This window comes from Leuresthes tenuis, unplaced genomic scaffold (genome assembly GCF_036924035.1).
Source record: "Leuresthes tenuis unplaced genomic scaffold, fLeuTen1.0.hap1 SCAF_22, whole genome shotgun sequence".
Taxonomy (NCBI): Eukaryota; Metazoa; Chordata; class Actinopteri; order Atheriniformes; family Atherinopsidae; genus Leuresthes; species Leuresthes tenuis.
The window spans coordinates 19,560,952-19,584,104 of NW_027325376.1; the positions used below are offsets into that span (position 1 = coordinate 19,560,952).

Genomic DNA, 23,153 nt, shown 5'->3' on the forward strand with positions numbered 1-23,153 from the left:
TAAAGAACAAGCAATACGTTTAACTGAAAAACAAAGGATAAATTAGACAATCTATATATGAAAATACTCGGACAGTTCAAACTGTTTTACAACAAGTTAATTAAACTGCAGCCTCAAATCAAAGCAGCTGCTGGAACGGTAATATTAAACATTAAAAAAGAAAAAGAAGTAGTGATTACCTGCTTCACAGTGGGAAAACGTCAAAATGACAGCGCAAAAAAAGACGATAATTTCCATAGTAGTAATCATTTTTGACGAACATTCAATCACACCGGTCCACTGGGGTAGTCCGAGGGTGGCGAAGGAGGAGAGGAAGTGTCTGAAAATCACCGCATACAACGGGCAAATACAGTGACAGACTAAAACATGTAAAAAAAAAAGAAAAGAAAAGTTACAATAGCGTATAAATAGTTTAAAAACAAACGGCGAAGACAAAACAGTCCATTAAATGCCAAGAGCGTCGTTCTCTGCCGGGAGAAGTGTCAGCGGGGCGGAGTTGTTGCGGGAACAGGTAGTGGTACGAGGAAGGGGGGAAGTCACTGGGTAAGTAAGTGCAAGTATGGCAGTGTCAGACTTGCAATGGAAAAAAAACCCACATGCTACTAGCGTTGGTGTAACAGCACTGAGAGTAAATCACGCATGCGTGGGAACTTGAGCGCTACAACGCAAACCACTAGTGTCCATCAGTCCCTTCAGGAAGTCGTCAGGGTCTAAATGAGTCTGTGGATCATTAAGCTGATTATAAGCAGGGTAGGTTTTATGCAGCAAGCGACACAAAGCGAGACACACACAAGACTAGTGGAAGTCCACGAGTGTCTGTGTGTGAGGGGTGTATCCCGAGTCCAACAGTATACTACATTTGTCACAATGAAACTCATCAGCATCCCCCACAAGCACCGACATGTGGGAATATCCTGTAAATTCGAGGTTTCACTTTGACATATAGATTCTTTTCATGTTTGGAATCCAGAGATGACTATGGCTCAGTTGCTATGAAAGCGTCAACATGATTTAGGCATTATGTGGGTTTACAGAGTCTTCCTGTAAAGATCAGCAACAAAAGTTTTGAAGCTTAAGATCTTAATATTTTCTGAGGGTTTTATTGATAAAAGGCTTTACAAAGTAAATCTGACAACCAGCTGCTTGAAGAAAATGAAGAAAGAGAAGAAAAAAACAGAAACTTATCCAATCTCTCCTCTAAGACAGATTTTTGGACTGAACAAGAGCCCAAAAACAACCTAATATCATACATACATACATACATACAAGTACTGTACATACAAACATAATTCAGTTTACAGCATGTCAACAAATTATGTACATCTGCTTAAATATCATTCATTTATCTGCTCATTTCAGTGTAGCACTTGTGAAATATTTTGAATCACCAGTATGTGAAGGTTTTCATTTATTGAGATAGAGGAGGTTTTTCAGAAGGCAGAGCACAAAGGCACTGAATCCAAGCCCAGCTGAGAGGAGCTCCTCACTCACTCACTGGACTGAAGTACATATCGTCACACATCAGTGATCAGCAGGGCCGATGCAGAGTCCAAAATGTTTCAATGATTGTTTTAGAACTTAAAAGAATTTGTGATCATAACCCCCCAATAATTTAGGACATTATTAATAGATTTTCTTTTTTACATTCATAAATGTTCTTAGAATTCTTTCAAATGACACAAGCATTACACAACTTTATTCCTTTTTTGCAGATTTGGCACAGCCAGAGGTCGCCTGTCATAAACAGAATACTGTCCTGTCTGTATGCTCACTGTAAGCTGCTGCTCTTTGGACGCAACTGAGTTCCTTATCACAATCTGTTAACCTTGCTGGAATGTGCTGCAAGCCTATAATTATAGGCCAAGATTATCGCATGTTTTCGGTTTGGGTGCACATTAAAACTGAACCAGTTTAGGTGGTATGCTCGCTCGCACTGTGCTCGCCCAGCACAAACAACAAAAAGATGCCTCTGTCTCTGAAAAGTCAACTCAAGTTTAAAAAAAAAGAAAAAAGAAGAAGATACTTGAGAGAAAGTGGTATTCTGCATAGATCTTGGGGCAATGCTGCAGAGAAAGGGCAGAGAATTGTTTCAATACCCAACCAGAAGTCAATTCTGCAGTTTGTTGCCAAGGCAGAAAAAAGTGCATTACAACCTGTCGTGACTTAGCCTAACACCTAAACCTGACATGCACACATTTAGAAGGTGTCGCAATAATACATTCTCAAAAATACTGCTCCTGTGATGTGATAATTATATTTATATCTATGTGCCGTACTACAATCTTTCATGCCCACCTTCCACTGTACACCCAGCAGAAATGCTGAGGATAGCCAAATTGTATCTTCACCAGAAGGTGGGGAATGGGTTGTTTTGGCAAGCATAGCTGGGCAGCTACCCTCTTATCACCCAGTTCAGATCTTCAAAGGAGAAGTGAAAGGATATACATAATGGACAATGGCTGCAAGAGAGGAAGGCCAGGGGGGAGGTGGATGAAGGAGCTCAGCCCAGGTCAGTGGATGTCCCGCTGATGGCACGAAACACATGGAGGGAGTTCTGTAACAGCGAGCGCATCATGTCCTCCTGGTAGATCTGTGGTGAGAGCAAATCAGACATGATGAGAGGTAGCACTTACATGAAGCCACACACACACACACACACACACACACGTACATTCACAGCATACTCAGATCTGCTGTAGCTTTGTTTACACACACTGAACTGCACAGGCTGATGGGATCTCATACACTATGAGGTCAAGACATGCAAACAAGACAAATGTACACCGAGTGAAAAGAAACAAGAGAGGCTAAATGTGTTTTTGTTATTTCTTTGCACATTCAACCAATGGAGCAGATCGATGATACTTGGTTATTTCTTTGGCTACTGTGTGTGAATCGCTGAAAAAAAAAAAAAAATCAGAGACTTCAGCAACGTTGTAAGCGTCTGAAAGCATGGCTCCTCTTGACTAGGGATGTTTATACTGCTGGATACTAAACAGACACGACTAAACATATTTATTCCAAGTAAGCAGCTGTTGCTGCAGCAGATACAAATACAGGGTGGGAAAGACAGCGTGTTCAGAAGCACAAATGACATGGCTCTGACAGTGGGGTGTTTTCATCACACACTATGTAACTTTGTGCACTCTGTAAAGGGTTCAAAAGTCCCAGAGGGAACTATTGTGTGTGGTGATGTGCCAACATTGTTAAAAAAGCAAGTCTCAAAATGGTTGCGTAATGACTGCTGTCATCTAAATGCAACTCTAGATATGAACAAAGTGACAGCAATACATTCCATTACATTGAAAATTACTTCAAACATACACTATATTGACAAAATAACTCACTCAACCATCCAAGTAATTAAATTCAGGTGTTCCAATCACTTCCCTGGCCACAGGTGTATAAATTCAAGCACCTCGGGATGCAGACTGCTTCTACAAACATTTGTGAAAGAATGGAGCGCTCTCAGCTCATTGAATTCCAGCCTGGTACCGTAATAGGATGCCACCTGTGCAACAAGTCCATTCGTGAAATTTCCTCTCTACTAATTCCACAGTCAACTGTCAGTTGTATCAAAACAAAGTGGAAGTGACTGGGAACGACAGCAACTCAGCCACGAAGTGGTTGGCCACGTAAAAAATGACAGAGCGGGGTCAGCGGATGCCGAGGCACATTGTGCTCAGAGGTCGCCGACTTTCTGCAAAGTCAATCGCTACAGACCTCCAAACTTTATGTTGCCTTCAGATTAGCTCAAGCTGAAGCTGTTATAGCTGCAAAGGGTGGGCCGACGTCATTTTAAATCCTATGGATTGAGAATGGGATGTCACTTAAGTTCATATATGTGTAAAGGCAGATGAGCGAATACTTTTGGCAACATAGTGTAGATTTCAGCTGTTTGTGTTTTTTTTTATAAGTTTCCTCTGCTGATTTTCTCGATAAATGGTTGTCAGTGCTCTGATGGACTGGCGACCTGTCCAGGGTGTACCCCGCCTTTCGCCCGATGACTGCTGGGATAAGCTCCCACCCGCTACCCGATTAACGGATTGACGGTATAGAAAATGGATGGATGGATGGTTGTCAGTGTTGATGAACAATTGAGAAGTGACTATCTCAGTTTCCCAAATAAGTTATTCCACAAATCACAAGTGTTACTGGAGTTGTGACTTCCTCAGGCCTTTTCACTTCGTGCCTTGTAATTCCGTAAAGTTGTGACAGAAACCTCTACCCCGCTGGTTTGAAGTTTTGTGGAAGTTTCATAAATAGCAATGTTTATAAGAAAAAAAGACAAAGAACTCGAATACATTTGACAGATCTAGAGTATTATCTGTTTTTTAATTTTATTTCATAAAGTGAATAATATATGATTCAACTGTGCGGTAAATCTTCTGCAGATTTAAAATTCATATTACTTCAACTTTCTTTAGGAGACAGGTTCTCCTACTACCATTGTGTGACTTTGGGCACAATAGGTGACATGTGAAACCTGGTTGACATGTTTACAGGTAGCCTAATTTGGTTTGGAAATGGATGGTAGTGACAGATCTGTTATCAAGATGCAGATTTTTTTCATATGTGGATATGCAAAATGTTCAAACTTTAACCAAGACAACAATGTGTACAGGTGTAGTGTGTTACACAGACAATTTGGTTAAAAGCGTCTCTAATTTGCATTCTTTTCAAAATCATCAGAAGCACCAGTGTTGGCTACGATCAACGGCTTTTATGTCTCAGTGTTATCTAAATAAGGAAGTCCACATGCCTCTCGTGTCTGCTAAAACAACATTCGGCCTCTGAATGCTTCATCAAGAGGATTCCACATTATTGCACTTCAATAAAAAGTTGTAGTCGCCTGTATCACTTTCTTCTAATTCTGATTTGATAATAAAGACGATTATCAACCAACCAAATATGACTCATCTGATTGCGTTTTTTTCTTTAAATGCAAACTGTATGAACTTTTTTAAGATTACTTTAACATTTAACCATAAAGTGTCTGAGTGGAATTGAACAAGAAGGCACAAAATTATACTTGACGTGTAAATGAAGGGGACAAAACTAATACATCCAGCTTTAACACACTTAATGACCTCATTACCTTTTTTCCTTAAAGCTAAAGGCCAGCACATTGGAGAGAAAAAGTCAGACTCGTTAGTTCGGTAACATCAGGAAAATGGAAGCAAGAATTAAAGTTAAACATCAGCTTCAATATCAACACACTGAAACATAACCTGCCATGACTAACAAAGCCTGTGTGGTTGTTGTGTTGCAATACAGCAACAGTTATTTGCACTAGTGAAATGAACAAAAGTTTTCCCTGATAAGAAAAAAATATTGTAACATGGTCTTACTACACGTACAAGCAAGTTCCCCGGTTTATTCCCACAGTACAGATACTGTAAGCACTCAGTCAGCAGTATTAGCTCATTTCTACTTTTATCACATCCTGGGGAACATAAACAAGAATTTTAAGAATCGCGGCTGATGAGTGCGTGAGCCATCTGCTTTCACGGAGGGAGTCATTCCTCCAGGAAATGGTCAAGTGGAAATTCAGTTTTTAATGATTCCTGGACGTTAAATTAACAGTTTCCCGTTGCAAGTCATTATAAGTCGCTTCAAGTTTGATCATGATCAGTGGTACACATTAAGGGACAGCTGCATTATGCGGCTGCGGTGAAAGAATCAAAGAGCAGGACGCATGGCCGGATGTTTTCTGAAAAAGGTCCAATTTACGAGACCTCACATGAAACGGTATCGTCACAGAGAGAGGGACTTTCCCTCGAGTATATTGCTTATTGCTTTTATAGTAACAACCAATAAATATAGTATAACAGTGAGTTTAGGCACAGGCACCAGAAGTTTAAACAGAGATTATTATTCTTAAACCTTTTGGATTGGCTCAGTTTACATTGTGTGTACATAATCTGATTCGGCCTTCTGCAGGTGAAACTTTTCCATGGAGAATATCTCACCATGGTCCAGTATAGGCAGTTTGTGGTGCTGATTGTGACTACAGTAACTTTGCAAATCAGCTATATAATCAGAGTCATTGCGTCTGTGTAGATTTAATTTGTGTTTTGAGACTCTCTCCACTGCTTCCAGCCGCAGAACAAGTGAAAGTATAGCTAATTTGTATCTACTGCATACAGCATATAAAAACAACACTTTAAAACATTCTCTGATAGCAGACAGTTGGAAGAATACTGTTTCAAAAGTGAAGTCAGAAGATCCATTTACAAAACTTTACAAAAAGAAAAAGAAAAAGGAAAACAAAATGCAACTATTAACAAAATGTAATTGGTGTTACTAGGACTGAATTTAAAATGAGCATATACGTTTCCTACAAACAATAAAATAAAAAAGTTTTTGGCAATTGATACATTTGATATTGATCTGTACCATTTTCAATTCAATATAAATAGTAATTTATCTGCGAATCCCTGCATTCTGTTTAATTTTGATTGTACATAGCGTCTCCAGTCATTTGGAAACAGGTTTTTACTACTGTCTAGTTTTGGAATAGATGAGACACATTTTCTGTGAATGTAGTAGTCTGGGTGTGTATCCACCAGGCTGTCAACCAATTTGGGATTAAAGGAGTGTGAAAACAAAGGGGTGTGACCCTAACAGAGAAAATCGCATTCCACCTAAATATTTTGTCATTCGTTGGACTGGGCACACAAAAGTCAGTTACCTGTTCATGGATGATGTCTGACAGCTCCTTTACCATTTCTTTAAAGTTGGATTTGAGGCCTTCATGATACTCAAACTGGTCCTCTTTGATCAAACGTTCATTTATGTCCAGAGCAACGCTGCATGCCTCCACAAAACGCCTGCAGTTATTAATAAAAAAAAGAACTTCAACAAATAGAAAATTGTAAAAGCAAAAATACAGAAGATCCTCAAATCAAAGCCAACAAGACTATTTGTTCTTTATGTGATGTATGAAGATAACAAACATACCTGAAAATATCCTTAAGCTCTTTTACTTTCTTATTGCCAGACTGGTTGGATTTACTATCATCCAGGAATGCTCTTGCATATGCCATGGGACCAGCATTCACCTGCAGTCACAAGCCTGAGGTTGTTAAGCATTCTTACGCCGTGATCAACGCCAACAAAGATAACAATCGGCACATACTGAATGCTCCCTCAAAGATCTAACAGCGTCCTGACACAGTTGTTACACAGCAGCAGTGGTTAATGTGTTTCCTCTAAACAAATGTAATGCCCACATTAAACACTGTCAGTGAAATATATACTCAGTGGGGCAGCCATGGCTAACATGGACTGAACCCTACATTGCCTCCAACATGTTAAGCAGTGTGTGACTATATATTGCATACCTTACATTTACAAGTAAGTTCAAGTTACATGCCTCGTCATTTTAGTTATGTAAAAGCAGATTTCATGTAACTTGGTAGAAAGTCAGTCTTTTGTATATCCATATTACATTCTTTGACTTAGTTGTTCGAGGGACTGAAACCTTTACCTGCACAGAGACACACCCCTGCAGTTTGAGCTGCAGCTGGATCATGTCTACTTCCTGGTTGGAGCACAGCTTTGTCAGCTCTGCTGTTCGAGCCTTCATCTCATCTATAGCCACATCCACTGGCTTAAGCTCCACCTGCTTCTCCCCCACCACTTCCACACGCTTCTTCACATATGGGAAAGTGTTGGCAGCTGGAGATGAGAGGATGAGAGAATTGATTAGGGCATGTCATACAACCAAATGTGGTCATGTAAAAAAGAAAGTACACTCTCTTCAGTTCAAAGGTTTCAGGTATCAGGAAATAATTTAAAGGATATATCAGCTGCTCATAACCAGGCCTTAAAATCAGTAAATTCGGTCACTTCTAGGTTTTGCTGGTCTGGAGTATTCAGGTGTGTGTTACCGCAATGCCAGGGAGGAAAGGGTGATCTCTCAGAGCAATTGTTGCTGCCCATCAATCTGGGAAGGATTATAAAGCCATATCCAAACCATTTGGCGATCATCACTCCACAGTTAGAAAGATTATTCACAAGTGGGAAGTGTGGTCAGTCTTCTCAGGAATGAATCTCCCAGCAAGTTTATCCCAAGGTCAGACCGAGTCATTCAGTCAACCATGACCTCCTCTGTATACCAAAGTATTTTAGAATCTAACGTTAGGCCATCTGTTTTACAGATAAAGCTTGGCTGAAATTGGTTCCTACGAAAAGACGATGATTCCAAACACAGCAAATCTTCAACAGGAAAAAAAACAAGTTGATGCAACTGGGACCTTTAGAGAGCTGTGGAAAAACAGACAATAGCTGAATGCTAAATTACCCAACTGTTAAAGTTAATGTTTAACACCCGTTGCTATTTAATATTTCCCCACACAGTCGCAGTCCAAAGTGGGTGTAGTTCATTTAAAATAATCAACAGAACAAAGAGCGGGTGTTTTGGAACTTAAAAAGGATCTGATGAACATTTCAGCTTTTGCCTTCATGTCACTTTATAATAAGGCGTCCTGATAACAAAGACAAATCCATCTTTTATGTGCTGTGTCACATACTTCACAGCGAACTGATGTTAACCAACGGGCATCCAAAAGAAAAACACACAACACTCTTATTTTTCACAGTGCACAACAGCTTCAGGCTATCTGAGAGCAACAGGTTTTACTGTGAAGAGCAGCTGTCAAACACCCGCTGTCTGTGTGTGTTTCACGTACTTATGAGGACCGTCCTCCTCTTGCACTGCTCCTCCACCCCGCCATGTTTTTTCCCTGACAGCGTGTACGGTGTCTCAAACACAAAGCGGCTGATGTTGTGACACTTCTCAAAATCTGTCTTCTTCTCCGGCGCCTCCTTCTCTTCAAAGTATGGCTTGACAAATGTCACCTGGATGTAGGCGAACTTGGAGTCCAGCTCTTTGGGGTTCACCTGGGAGAGAGCCGTTAACATTAATAAAATACAAATGTGAAACATGCCAAATATCACAAGGAGGATGTTTGCGATTGAAGCGCAGCTCAGACAAGCCTTGACTTGATCAAAGTAAATTGCTGAGGAATAATAAACAATGCCATCCAAAGGCAACTCAAACTTTTGGAGCATCCTCATGAGATAAATATTCTCAGATTTAAACTTTTGGCCAATCCATCAAATGCAGCCTCACAACCCCCAGCTGATTCTTCTTTACACCACAACCGCTTCTCAGTTCAACACAATGAAAGCAGTCAGAGAAGTAGCTTCTTAATCTATCGACTGAGACTTCATCATGACTCCATGGGGTGGAAAATTAACAATGCCCATATTATTTTGCACAAATGCTTTTTTTTCTAAATAAACAGAAAAGTGGGACTTTGACGCTAAATAAATTATTTTCATTTGTGTTCATCTCAGCTAAAACTAAATATTAAGACTGTTTGATATGCCTTTCACCACTTCCTTCATTTGTTTACCGAACCTTATTTGAGTCCTGAATGATCTTGACGTTCTCTGGGCTGAACTTTTCGCCGTAGAGTGTCAGCAGCCGCTGGGAGATTTCAGACAGACCAGTGAGTTTAGGCTCTTTGTAGATGTACTCTTTCCCGTCCTCTTCCTCAAAGAAGACCTGTTCAAAAGACACGTGTTCGGTCAAGATTAAATGTGCTGAAAGTAATCTTAAAAAACAGAAAGTCTAAAAGCTTGCAGAAAAGATATTTACTTTACTTTACTATTTTACGTTTTAAAACTAATGGTTTATTTCAAACATAGTGGCAGAGTGGAAAACACAGCTCTCCATTTGCCTTTCAGAGAAAAATGGAGACCATTCCTAAACCATTTCAACCTTGACTAACGCCAAGTACTTTGCTATGCGAAAAATGAATGTAAAGATTTATAGTTAGCATACACACACGCAAACACAGGTAAATACACATATGCATGCATGTGTACACACATCACAAGAACGATTTTTTACACTGGAAATTTAAAATGTTGATATTTCTCTATTTCTAAAATGTCTCTTTTTATCTATTCAGCACTCTTGTGCTTTCCTCCTATAGTGTTTTTGTATGATTACTGTACTACTGAATCATTGCTATTAGTAAGCCTTTTATTACTATTACATCAAGTAGTCATATATGAGCAAGGCTTATTTTGCTTGTTTTTTCACATTATTCACAATAGTTATTACAGTGACTGTGATTATGACACTACTATTTCAAAAGAATATCTTTTGATATTCACTGACTGTTTTTTTTTTAATTCATCACCATCATAATGTGAATGCTCAGCATTAAAAACCCCTTCTCCCCTAATTTAATCGTTGATTTGCTCATTCAACCCTTTTCAGTCTATTCTGCCATGTCCACAGTAGCTGGGATGTTGGGGAACTGGGAAGGCTTTTTTTTGGAATAAGGCCAGATCGACGTTTTGCCTCATTTAAATCTACATGCAACATCGAATGACTGTGGACTCCCTCTATAGTGTCTGTACTACAACAGTTTTCCCTCATACAATTTTATTTCTAGATTTTTTTAACAAGAGATTATGTTTTCCTCCTCAAAAGTTTTCATTGTCTTTTTTTTTTTTTTAGCAGTCAAGTATTTTACTGCTTGGGAGAGCAATGATCCTCTCCACACCTACTGTATCTCTATATTGACGCAGCCAGTCTGGGTCAATATGAAATACTTTCCCTGTACAAGCTGGTTATTCAACTTGAACTTTGAATATAGGATCCCTTGGAGCTGCTTGTTAAACTCACCTGTCCATAAAAAGCCACTCTGAAGTATGTTCCGAGCAGTCTGCGGCCTGAATGTACTACCTCCATGATCTTGTTGTAGGCTCTGTGCAGAGTGTCGTACAGTCGGCTTAGTTTCTGAGAAAAAACAAAACAAAGCAGATGCCATAAGTGCATGTTTGCTTTGGGTTTGTTTGTTTATTTTTGCAAGGGTGTAGGACACGAAAAGCTAGTCTTATAATGTGCCGTTAAAGTTGTATTGTATTGTTTTGTATCCATGTATTGAAGTGCAAACTAATGAAGCTTGCCAAACATGCAGTTGCTCAGGAAAGTCTTCCATCATGCCTTTTCAGAACCAGCCTGCATTTCAGCTGCTTAAAGAACCAAACTTGTGTCACATTCTTGATTTCTGGGAACCAGATGCATTAATATTACCAACTGCACAGCTTTTGTTTGATCAAAATGACAGTTCATGAGCTGGCCCTACCTCTAGATACTGGTGCGAATGGCTTCATTTATGAGAGCAGAAATTTCATGTAGCTGTAATCTATCTACTTAGAGTGAACCCGGTTCTAGACGAAGCAGCAGCAATGGCATCCATGTTGGTGGAGATGGGACACAAAAAAAAATCTCTGAAGGTGCCCTCCAAGAAGGTTAATTCAAATTTTCAAAGTGAACCACTGCTTATTGAAAGCATCCAACAACCACTGCCATTTATTAGAAGCACAGATTCTGTGATATTGATTAAGCCCTTGACAAAGTCTCTTAAGGTTCTAAAAACTTGCTTTATCTCCTCCATCTGTTGTGGAGAAAAGATGAGATTAGTTGGACTCGTCTGGGCAGCCTCTTACGAGAATTTATCAATAGGAACAGACAAGACACGCATGTCACATGGCAGCATGCAAGGAATTCCCAAGGACAGTAGACTGTGGTATTCACTTATATTTTCTGATAACATTCAGTGCGCATGTGGCCAAAACCCATTAGCAAGACACCCTCCCACATACACTGAATCGTGGTAAGTTGCTTCTTCTCTGGGAGTTCATAATGCTTTGGCTCATATTTGTAGAAGACACTGTACCATCCCTTATGGCAGGTTTAGACTGCAATTGTGACATTATTCCATCCATCTGACTTGCTTGCTGCTGAAATGAAAAATCACATGCGGCAGGAGTGGAACTTCACATAAAAGACAACGCAGCAGTACCTCGTACTCGTGACGCTTCTCATAAACAGGGACAATGACTTTGGCGATGTGTGTGATGAGCTCATAGCGTTCAGCTTTCCACAAAGCCTCAACACAGACCTCAAGGTGTTCAACCAGGACTTCCTAAGTATGGGCAGAAAGGGAACAGTAGCCATTTAAATATTTATAGTGCTGTCACACCAAAATCAGTTGAAGGGTCAAAACAATACTATTTTTGACACCTTATTTTGAGAAAAAAGAACAAAGTTATTTCAAATTAAAAGAGAAGCAGCTGTACAAAATAATACACTAATTTACAAACAAGTGAGTTGTCATTTGTTTTGTTTAGAGAGGTTTCTGCTTTGCAAAACCAGATTGCCTATTTGTCACTTCAAAGAGTCTAATGCAAGGGGAAAAAAAGCATAAAGCCCCACCTCAGTGTAATAGACATCCTGCATTCCAGTGTCTTCCTTCATGGCAGCTTCCTCTTCGATATTAAAGGTGATCTTTTTAAAAGCTGTAAGGCCGCTGGGGAACAACTCTGGCAAATAATAAGCAGAGACAGAATTAGACACCTTTTTGCAAAAAAGCTATATTTCATTAACAAAACTTGTAATGTGTTGTGGATTCTGAAGAAGTGATGACAAAAAAAACCAAACAAACAAGCAAAGCAAAAAACATAATATAAAAATCCAAATATAAGTGCTACTCAGTGCTAACGAAGGCTCATAGGATTTTTGGAAAAACATATCTTGTACTGAGACAAAATGCCTTCTGGATGTGCCTGTCTGGCAGCAAACATCACAATGAAAACAGAAATAGAGACAGACGTGTGCTAATGTCTGATAAAATTGCACTGATAAGTGCTGTCTCGAACCAACACTTGCAAATGATCTTTGCTAGCATTCCCCAAACACAGCTGCCACAGCAGGTTTTGCATGAGATAAAAATGTTTTTGCTCGATGTCAGCTTTGCATGTTGTGTGCAGCAGCAGAGGGGGAATGAACTGTCTTTTATCAAGTGTATGTTCCTGAAGGACGGCAGCTCTCTAAAAATATCCTGTATGAAAGTCAGCTGCATTGTACGAACTTCCTGCTGTACTGAATCATTGATGTGCCCACAGGGAACAGTATCGCAACAAACAGGGTTTAATGTACAGTGCGTGTGTTTGTTTAAAAGGTGAGAATGGTCTTACTTTTCCTGTGCAGGTATTCTGCAACCAGTGCAGCCACATGAACGTAGCACATGGCAGCCTGTAGAGACACCCACAGATTTAGTGAACATTTCCACAAAAGGAATTAAATAAACTAAAATGTTAAAGAAAACTAACACAAAACAATAATAGTCAAATTACATTAATTATAAAAAATTACATAAAAAAATCAAATAAAATCTTTAACATATTAATAACATAATAATAATTTAAACATAATCTCAATTAAATATTGAATAAAAACAATAAAATGCAAAAAAATCAAATAATATATAACAGAAAACAAACTAATGTTGTAGGCAAATTTTAGCTAGGTTCATGTTTTAACCCCTTATTTCTTCTTAATAATGATAATAATAACTAATAAATAAACAAAAATGCATTTGAAGTGAGCCAAGTTGTATATATAAACCAGACCACTCATTTTTCAGGCTGTGCTTTACTGTTTATTATTGACTTCCTGTTCTATTGTGTGTTAAACTGAGCGCCCTGATGGGAAAAAAATGATATAATCATGAGGCATTCTAACTCAGCATCTCCATCCCGTTTACGTTAACTAAGGATGTAGCAGTCAGTGTTTATTTCTTCGTGGCCTGGAATAAACAGAGACAATAATGCTTCCTTAAAACCTTATTTTTATCACTATTTTTACCATGAAACATCTACATCTGTTTTTTTTGGAACTAAAATTCAACCCTTTTCAGGTGGACCCCGACCATTTGGTCAGATATCATGGAAGGAGTTTATTCTTGGTATTGCCATTGAGGATAGGGGTGCATCACACTTTTCTTGTCCCAGCTGGCACTCTTTTTGCAGTGTGATAGATAACTGTTGTGTAACAGACATCACAAAATTATATGCATAGATGGATTCAAATATGATAACTTCACTATAAAACAAATGGTTAAAAGGTAACATCTAGATACAGATAGAACACAAAGTGAGACAAAATTTTCAAATTGTGTCTGTTGATACCTCAGACAGATCTCCATTCTTGAGGTGTGCTCTGGCCATGCTGTCCAGCCAGGTCCGTCTGAGCTCAGGAGTGCTGGCGTAAGACCGGGCCAGGCTGTATTGAAGGTCCAGCAGCATCTCTGGGTCTTTCTCATGCTCTCTCATCTGGGCCGTGGCCATCAGCACCGTACGTATGCGCTTGGTCAGACCCTTCACTTCTGAGGGGAAGGCTGTAGACTATATGATGTGAAGATACAGACAAAATCTCTGTCTTAGCTTTGACAGTGCACAGTTGGCTTTGATGGAAATACTTCCTGATCAGATATGTATAGGATCTATGAGTTACTTAGTTTCTTGTTTTTGCTTTCTCAGTTCAATAGTGTTGGATTCAGGGCTGTAGTTTGTTTTATGCTTTACCTTCATGGCCTTGTCGCTGTTTGCAAAGTTGTTGATGATGGAGAGAGACTCTTGGAAGCGAGAACTGCCTGTCAGCGCCACGTCGGAGATCAGCTGGCTTACTGCAATGATGATCTAAGGGAGAAGAAAAAAAAGAAACAATGTGGGTGAGAAGATGAAGAGAAGTTGAGGAGGAGAAACACAAACACACCAAAGTCTTTAAATGGTATTTGTGCTGTATTTTCAGAATCCAGTGTGAGCTTAGAGAAAGACACCGTTTCACTACTATGTTAGTAAAGGTGCCAGAAACACAACAGGCCATCTGTTTGAACTGTTTACAGTTCTACTTCACATTTTTAAACTTTCCTAGAAAAACAACTTAAGCGCTCAAAGATGTCTCAAAAAGGTCAGTGGTGAACACCAGAGTGAACGGACCACCAAGTAAAGCTGACAGTGCAGTTATTGTTCACTGAGCAGAGACTAAATGACATCCAAAAGGACATCCTTCCCCTGATTTACTGCTATTTACCTGCAGGTGCGTGCGTAGGAAGGTCTTCCTTTTGGTGTACTCATAGTTGTTTCTCATCAACATGTAGAGCAGTGCAGACGCCTCAGCCCTCAGGGAGCCCAGTTTGGAGACGCAGCACTTCAGAACCTCGCAGCAGAGAGCTTCGCACAACGTCACGCGGCCCTTAAAGAGCACCGACGGGAACTGACGGGACAGCGTGTTAGTGTATTAAAAGCAGGTTCTGGGTGGGGGCTGGGATTAGAAAATACAGTAAATGCTGTTTGTAGGTGGGGAAGATGGCAGAGAAAACAGCGGTGGCCATTAGAGATGAGCAGGATGAATGTGACCTCAAAAACACAGCTGAGTGAAGTCTCGTTTCTGACTGTCGCCAGAAAGATGCAAGATGTACGCACCCTTTTTTGCAAGCGGGTTTAATGTTTCATTTGAAAAATTCTTATTTCAGATCTATATTTCAACTCTATACTGTAAACAAGTGACTGAAAACGTTTCTCACAGCAGACACTAACAAAACGTAGAAGGACATGAGCAGTTATATTAATTACTAGAAGATCTCTGGAGAAACTTTGAAGGCAGGCAAAAGCAGCAGCTTTCTGCTGACATACTTTTGTTGATAAAAGGAGTTTAAACTTGGCGACGTACCTGAAGAGCAACAAGTCTGGCGGGATTTAACAGGATTTAAGAGGATTTGATAGGATTCTCTACCTCAATAATTAATCTCCTTTCATCAAGTTTACAAACATATTTGACAAATGAAAGTGCTGCAGAGGAGGAACTATAGAAGAAGAGCTGCTATGGACAGATGTATTTGCTTCTGTTTGATAAATTGCATAAGTTCAAACCACACCATTCCTGACGAGCTGCGCATTTATTTATCTTCATGTATGCTTTCTCTCACAGCAAGTCAATGTTGTTTTAAGACATTAGATAACAGTTCCATTTCAATTACTTTCCTTATTCTGTTACATAGTTCATGCTTTATCTTCATAATTTCATAGTTTTGCCACTTTAATGTGATCATGCAGAAAAAGAGAGTTAACTGTTTAGTGACTGAATGAATACACAAGCCAAGTCCTTTGAAATGTTACTTGAACATCTTAATATTTCCAACAAATTTCCCATGTTAGAAATTTTTTACTTTCGAATGCTCATGTGTTTTACCCCAGGGAGATGTTTACGATCTGTGGCTGTGAAAAGAGGCCAGCTTCTTACTGTAATAGAGAAAACATGCCAGAACAGAGCCTCCTCTGATTCAACACATAAGCAGCCAACACTGATACTATCTCAGGATACCAGTTGGGAGTGGGTGGGCCACTCTCTTAGAATCTGCATTTGTTTCCTTGCTTATCTGATTAATCATGCTTGAGCTTACTTCATAATAAAAAATATGTAAATTATAAATACATAAGATAAGAAAGAACTTAGACAAAATGTAAACAACAGAATGAGACAGCAGTGACGCCAACAAACATAGGAAACAAGAATATTGATTATATGCATCCATTGTTCCAGGAAGCCTGCTCACGTCAGCAGAGCAGCGGCTTTTATTCATTATCTGGATGTTATTAATGATAGAGAGAGGGAGAATCTTTGGTAATGGCAGCACAATAGCAGGAAACATCACTTCTGTTTGTCTTCTAGTGGTGGAAAATATTCTAGACTGTGTCCCACAACAACAACAGCAAATTATCATTCATAACAAAAACAAAGCATCTTATGTTCATCACGTTTGATGCGTTCACTACTGCAGTGATACCTCACACCATGTGCGCATGTGAGAACGTGGACACGCACCTTGTTGATGAAAGCCCGGAGTGCAGCGAAGACATGCCTGATAGCAGCTTCTGATTGGCCGACTTTGAGGAAAGTCAGGTAAACATCAAACACCTTCTTCATGAGGGGGTTGTGACCTTCGCTGTCCAGCAGCTGGGTCTGGGTCACAAACACACAAATGCACGTAACACTCACATGTTTTCCCAGCCGAACATTTCATTGTAACAAGCTGAAGCCTCCTGACAGCTTTTTAATGTTATGGCTGATCAGTCATATAACTAAACCCATCCTCCTCACTATCAAACACATTTTCAAGTACATCTACGAAGTTTAGCTCCATTTTCTGAAGTAAAAAGTTTGTTTGTGTGTGTGCTGACCTTGAAACACTGAGAGAAAAGAGAAAGGACATCCAGAACACTGAGGCACACCTCAGTTGAAATGTTGCCCTCCAGCAGAGCCTGATGGTGGATTTCTGCCTCTGATGGACCCATCCCTACAACACACACAAATAGAGCACACACATATAAAAACATAAAGGTTAATGCTTACAGTTTACATTGCATTAGGGGGAATCTCTATACCAGCTTCAAACAGCAAGTTTTTAATGCACCTGCTGCATGTTTATAATTCACAACAACAACCTCTCTGCTGCAGTCGTTTTTCAAAACTTTTTCGTGTCTTAGGCTACGGTCACACTGCAGTTGCAAGTGACCTGAATCCGATTTTTTCCCTCATATGTGACCCACATCTGATTTGCTTTTTTGAAAGTGTGAACAGAAAAAGTCGCATTGAATCTGACATTCTCAAATCGGAATCAGGCCACTTTTAAATGTGGTAGTGAATCGGATACGTATCTGATTTTTTTGAATGCGACCGCAGCCAAGTCGCATTTAATGCGACTTTGACGTCATTCTGACCCGCACTGCACTGCTCCCGTCGATGGCCCCAGCACACTGCAACAGGTCACCTCTGCCTGAAGCCTCGCAGTACCTCCTAGAGATCGTCTCCCTGGGGTAGTTTAATATAGTCAGGCATGAGGACCTGGTGCACAGCTTTGCAGAAGTCATGCACAATAGTGCAAACGGAGGACTTTGCGATGCCAAACAGATTGGCGAAGGTGCGGTAACCCGCCCCCGTTGCTACCCAATATAGCCCCATTCTCACTTGCTTTCGCAAGGAGATGGATCTCCTGAACAACGTGTCTCCTTGAAAGTCTCGAGGAGAGGCGCTGACAAATGTGATGAAAGGTATTCCTCGACATTCTAAAGTTCAGGAAGAATTCCTGCTCCGTGTAAACAGCCACATCCTGACCCCACCACCCCTGGCTCCAACGCCGCAGCCAAATAGGGATGTGCGGGTGTTGTGGTCATTAACATCTGAATTTTCTTCCTCTTCTTACTCCTTTCAAGATCTCACAGATTTCCCGGCTGCCGCCACACACTGTTTTTAGTGGGGCTCTCAAGTTTTGAATGAAGGCAAGCGTGAGAATCCCGCCTGAGGGGCGGGGGACAGGTCTTTCATTACTTTTATTAGTATTAGTGTTGTTGTTAGTGTTGGTCTGCTCAGACTCATGGGAGATGTGCTTGTTTCCTGCCGTTTCCATAGCAATAGTGGTGTGCCAGAGAAATTTATATTATACTTTTTTTTCAGCGTGAGAAATCATTTTTAGCATTAAGCCATACAGTCCTGCAGTATCGGTTGCCGTTCCCATGGTCGCTTCAGTAAACACCATTGTGGCGTGGTCTATGGGCGTGATGTCATCAATGATCAACTGCGCATGCAGGTCACTTCAGGAACGTGAGCTGTTCACACAGCCACATTTAAAGAGGTAATGTGAACAGCAAAACAAAAAATCGGATTTGTGCATTAAAACCAGCAGTGTGAACGTAACCTTAGATAATCCATGGTTGACAATGACTTGAAAAGTTGCTCAGCTGAAAGGCCACGTGTGTCTCCACACCCATTGTGGCTACGTTAAAATGAAAATGATGACATTCCACACACACAACACTCCTGGTGTGAAGCCAGGTTTTGTCATTTATCATCAGAGAAGGTTAATTTTTTAGCATGTTTTGGTAAAAATCTTCTTCTTTGATTAGGTCGTTTTAATCAAGTTTATATCAAAGGCAAATTGTTCTTTGTTGGATTTAATAACACAAACATTAGCAATGACACTTTTTGTAAAACCCACTCAGGAATTGGCATATCTTTCTCAGGACCATCGAGTTATCGTGAAAATGCAACACATGTAAACACTGCAGTCTATAAGAACCATGTCATATCATTTCACAAAAATGTTGATCAACAAAGAGAAGCCTCAAAGAATTTCTTTGCGAAAAAAGCAGAACACAGAATGTTGACAGATGACAATGTCATTCAAGTGCAACGGTGGCTTTAATCTTGTGTTTACGTGGCCACTGCCTCAACATGTGCTGCATTACTTCTCAGAACACTTCAACATGTAGGTGAAATATAGAATATGCATTTGGAATCAGGATGTTATGCACCGTTGCATCTGGCATGATCACATATCTATTACATGTACTCAGTGTCTCTGTGGGTGCAGCCACTACAGTAGTTCACAATGTTTGTTTTAGTGTCCCATTTTGACCCATTCTAACATCATTTTTGTTTGGTAACCGCAGTAAGGCACAAGTCTGTGAGGTTAACAAGAGCCGTCTAACAGGTACTTGTAAATGGACGTTGAACTTGTTTCCTTGTGGAAAAAAAAAGGCAGTTTGAAACTGCCTCCATGCCATAAACCTGTGATGTCATAATGTTGTTCCAGTGTTATCACATTAGGAACAAACTGTATGACCCTTTTTGTGTCTGCATTAACTGATGTACTGAACTTATTGCTTCATTATTCGTTACTTGAACAATATCTACCTTTCACTTAACATATAAAAACTGTTAGGAAAATTAACCCTGAAGATAAAGTCTTTTGCATGTTAAATGGTGGGTGTAGTTACCTATATTGAGGGTAAGAGAAGTTTCCATGGTGCTGAACTGGTGTATCTTGGACTGCAGGAGGCTGGCACGGTTACAGCGCATGGCTGGCATTGTCTGAGACTTCCTGTCTGACGTGAAGAGCTTTGACACACACACCTCTTGGCTCCTAGATAAACATGATGTAAACAGTGGGAAAGAATATACTATTTGTTTGAGAGTGAAAGAGAAACAAAAAAAGAAGACCCAAGAAGAAAGCTTCTGACTATGCAGCTATCTGACATATGACATAAATAATTAGCATACAGGGAATGATCATAACCCAAGAAACATTATCATCAAACAAAAAACAAGGAAATAATTAATCAAACATCCCCTGCACTGATATCAAATCCACAAGAACATCTTGAATTCATGCTTCAAAAAAACTAAATTTAATTTGACTTGGTTTCAAATGACAGGTGCTGATAGGCAAGGCAGGTATGACAAATAAGCCAAAGTGCTGTTATTTTTCAGCATTACCTGCCAATGTTCCTCTTTCCAATGTAACGGAACTGGCCGAGACAGATCCTGCAGGAGAAATAAGATAACAGAGAATGCAAGTCACCTTCTACGCTTAACAAACTTTTCATCACATAACAGTTAGTGTGAGAAGTCTAAATAGAAAGTTCATCATGACAAAACAAGTATGAGGTTTTACAAAAAAATCCCACTGCAACAGGTCATAATGATGCAAGAATTCTTTTTTAATTTGTTCGTTTGTTATACACAGGACTCACTCAAGCAAGCTGAGAAAGTTCATGATGTCTTGTGGACTTATTTTGTTCCAGTAGGCTGTCAGAGTGTCTGCGGACACAAAAAGACAAAGTCCACTCTTGGATATTCATTTTTTACAAGGTGAAATCATCGAGTCGTGCTCCCTGGCTGACAGTTATTTATAAGATGAAGTCTTTCTTTGTGTCGGAGCCAAGCCTTATTCAGTTTAGACTCAGTACAATGTACAGCGATAGAGCGTCACTGACCCTCTGACAAGGTCTTGACAATGTGCAGGAAGGAGAAGAGGAGGCCTTTAATCTCATACTGTCCCAGTTTGCCGACAGGAGGTTTGGGGCTGCTGCTCATGGTGGAGCCACGCCGCTGCAGCTGGAACAGAGTAACACACACACTTACTTGGTAATGTATCAAAGATGGGACTTGATGTGTGATCAAAAAAGCTGATCAACAATGAGCCTTCAGATCTTGGAAGATCACTTTCTTTCAAAGTATTTTCTCTTGGAATTTAGATTCGTATGTAACAAAGGTGCTGCATTTACTTTCACTAAAGCTTCCTAATATGTGATGAGAAACTAGTGAAACTACTGACACATCACAAAGAAAACCAAGCAAAATACAGAAGCATTGTTAGAATTGAAAGAGGGTGTAACTGCTTTTTTTGCATGATTGTAGATAGTGCTATCAAAAAAAATAAATAAATAAATAACAAAAAATTTAAAAATCCACTGCCTATAGACCTCCACGAGTACCAGGCCATTTCAAGGCCTGGTGCTCAGCCATTCAAAGCAGCATCCCTGCAGTTAACCACAGAGCCACAGCTGCCAGAGTCAGTTACAGTGGCTACACAGATAATATGTGGGAAGGGAGTTAAATAAGGACAACTGGGCATTCAACGTTATACAGCAGAGATTCCTAACTGTGTCACACAGTGTGAAGAACACAGTATTTCAGGTAATTCTAAGAAAACATCATTAAGCTTTTTGATCTAAAGTCAGTGGCAGCCATTCACTCATCATGGCTAACAACAAGCCTATTAACAGAAACCTTCATGCAAATACTAGCACTTACTTACTGATGCCAGCTTATTGTGGGATGAACAATCTGTGTGAACTGCTACAGGACAATAAAAAAGCACCAGGTGGGTCCCAGAGGATCGTGCTGATCTTGTCTGAGGTATTCACTGAATCCATCTTGGTGTGGGGGCATTCTTTCTGGTTTGGTAAACTGCCACTTATCCTCACATCTGCAGTGAATAGGTGGGATACCCCATCCATCCATTTTCTATTCCCACTTAATCTAATTGAGGTCGAGGGGTGCTGGAGCCTATCCCAAGTGCCATTGGGCGAGAGGCGGGGTACACCCTGTACAGGTCACCAGTTCGTCAGCGAGCCACATGTCGACAAATAAGACAAACAACTTTGCATACTGATCACCAATTAACCTGACATGCATGTTTTTGGACAACAGACGGAAGCAGGATGACCTGAGAGAAACCACACATGCACATGGAGAACATGCAGAGGCCTCAGCTAGGATTCGAAAAAGAGAAACCCTCTTGCTGTGAGGCGGTGATGGCTGAATGCCCTTGCATCCATTTTGAATAAAATCTTTGTCATACTAGAAATGAAAATTACTTTAGAGCCAACTCACACATGATCTAAAGTTTGAATTTCCACATCTGGTTGATGTATTTGCACGCCACGACTGCTGTAAGGTCTGTTTTGCTTCTTGAGCTACAAAACTAAGCTCTAACATACACTACATGACTGCTTGAACATGATGATTCAGTTCATCTTGTTACACAGCTGCACATGTATGCTTCAAACAAAGTTTCCCTCATCTGGGCCAATCAAGTATATCTGTTTCTGAAAGTAGTTAAGAGATCTGAACAACAGTTAGTTATGGCTAAACACTGTTGTTTCATTAAAGCAAAGCTTCACCCATAGTTATTCAAGTTGGCTTCTATCATAAGCCAAATACTTTCTATGTACTGACGCAGATGCAGTCTCAGCCCTAGCCTCTGTGTTCATATGGATCTTCTGTGAAACCTTAATGTGTTTCCTGCAGTATATATTGATCCAACTCATCTAATGAGCCACAGCTGCACAACAGGACCAAGCGAAGGGTTGGTTATTTTGGCCTGGGCTCAGTGACAGCAGCCACTTCATGCTGTCAAGACACTGATGCTGTTTTTCAAATACTGTATTTATATTTGTTATGGACAAATGCATAGAAAAGACTTCAGAAGTCCATGGTATGTATTGCAACACAGTCATTGCTATTTTGCTGCAATCCTTCCAGTGTAATTAATTGTGATGCATTTCCACCGCTCTCCTTGCAGCTCACTTCACTGATCTTCTCTGTTTCTTTAAACACACATTTAGTGACTGTGGTAAAGAGCTCTCCAGCCCTTTACTTATCCTGGCTTAACTGACTTGTTTTAGAGCTGCTTTGCAAACTTGGTATGTTGACACTGTGATGGTCACATGTAAAGTTCCCATTCGAGGAACTGGTATATGTATCAGTGAACCACCACTGCTGACTTCCCAAAGTTACTTTGCTGTCAAATGTGAGTTTGGCTTTTATTTTCTTCGCTCCAGATCCCAAAGATGTCTTGCTTTTCCAGATCTTGTCTCTTTATGAAATTTCATAAAGTGGAATATTCTTTGATGCCTTTTTATACCCCATCCCTCCA

The 23,153-nt window shown here is 40.1% G+C and overlaps 1 protein-coding gene across 2 annotated transcripts in view; it reads right to left on the reverse strand.

The window, feature by feature from the left end:
- Positions 1–1,077: 1,077 nt before the first annotated feature.
- The window catches only part of dock11 (dedicator of cytokinesis 11), a 62,680-nt gene continuing 40,604 nt past the window's right edge, over positions 1,078–23,153 (reverse strand). For both annotated transcript variants that reach the window (XM_072375828.1, XM_072375827.1), the window contains 19 exons: positions 20,707–20,827; positions 20,464–20,530; positions 20,207–20,254; positions 19,708–19,853; positions 17,113–17,228; positions 16,757–16,894; positions 14,966–15,148; positions 14,458–14,571; positions 14,062–14,277; positions 13,069–13,126; positions 12,308–12,414; positions 11,895–12,017; positions 10,712–10,825; positions 9,431–9,577; positions 8,697–8,907; positions 7,493–7,683; positions 6,964–7,064; positions 6,695–6,833; positions 1,078–2,590 (listed from right to left, as the gene is read on the reverse strand). In XM_072375828.1, the coding sequence (XP_072231929.1) occupies positions 2,501–2,590; positions 6,695–6,833; positions 6,964–7,064; positions 7,493–7,683; positions 8,697–8,907; positions 9,431–9,577; positions 10,712–10,825; positions 11,895–12,017; positions 12,308–12,414; positions 13,069–13,126; positions 14,062–14,277; positions 14,458–14,571; positions 14,966–15,148; positions 16,757–16,894; positions 17,113–17,228; positions 19,708–19,853; positions 20,207–20,254; positions 20,464–20,530; positions 20,707–20,827 (2,430 nt within the window). In that variant the 3' untranslated portion in view covers positions 1,078–2,500. The remainder of the gene's footprint in view (positions 2,591–6,694; positions 6,834–6,963; positions 7,065–7,492; positions 7,684–8,696; positions 8,908–9,430; positions 9,578–10,711; positions 10,826–11,894; positions 12,018–12,307; positions 12,415–13,068; positions 13,127–14,061; positions 14,278–14,457; positions 14,572–14,965; positions 15,149–16,756; positions 16,895–17,112; positions 17,229–19,707; positions 19,854–20,206; positions 20,255–20,463; positions 20,531–20,706; positions 20,828–23,153) is intronic.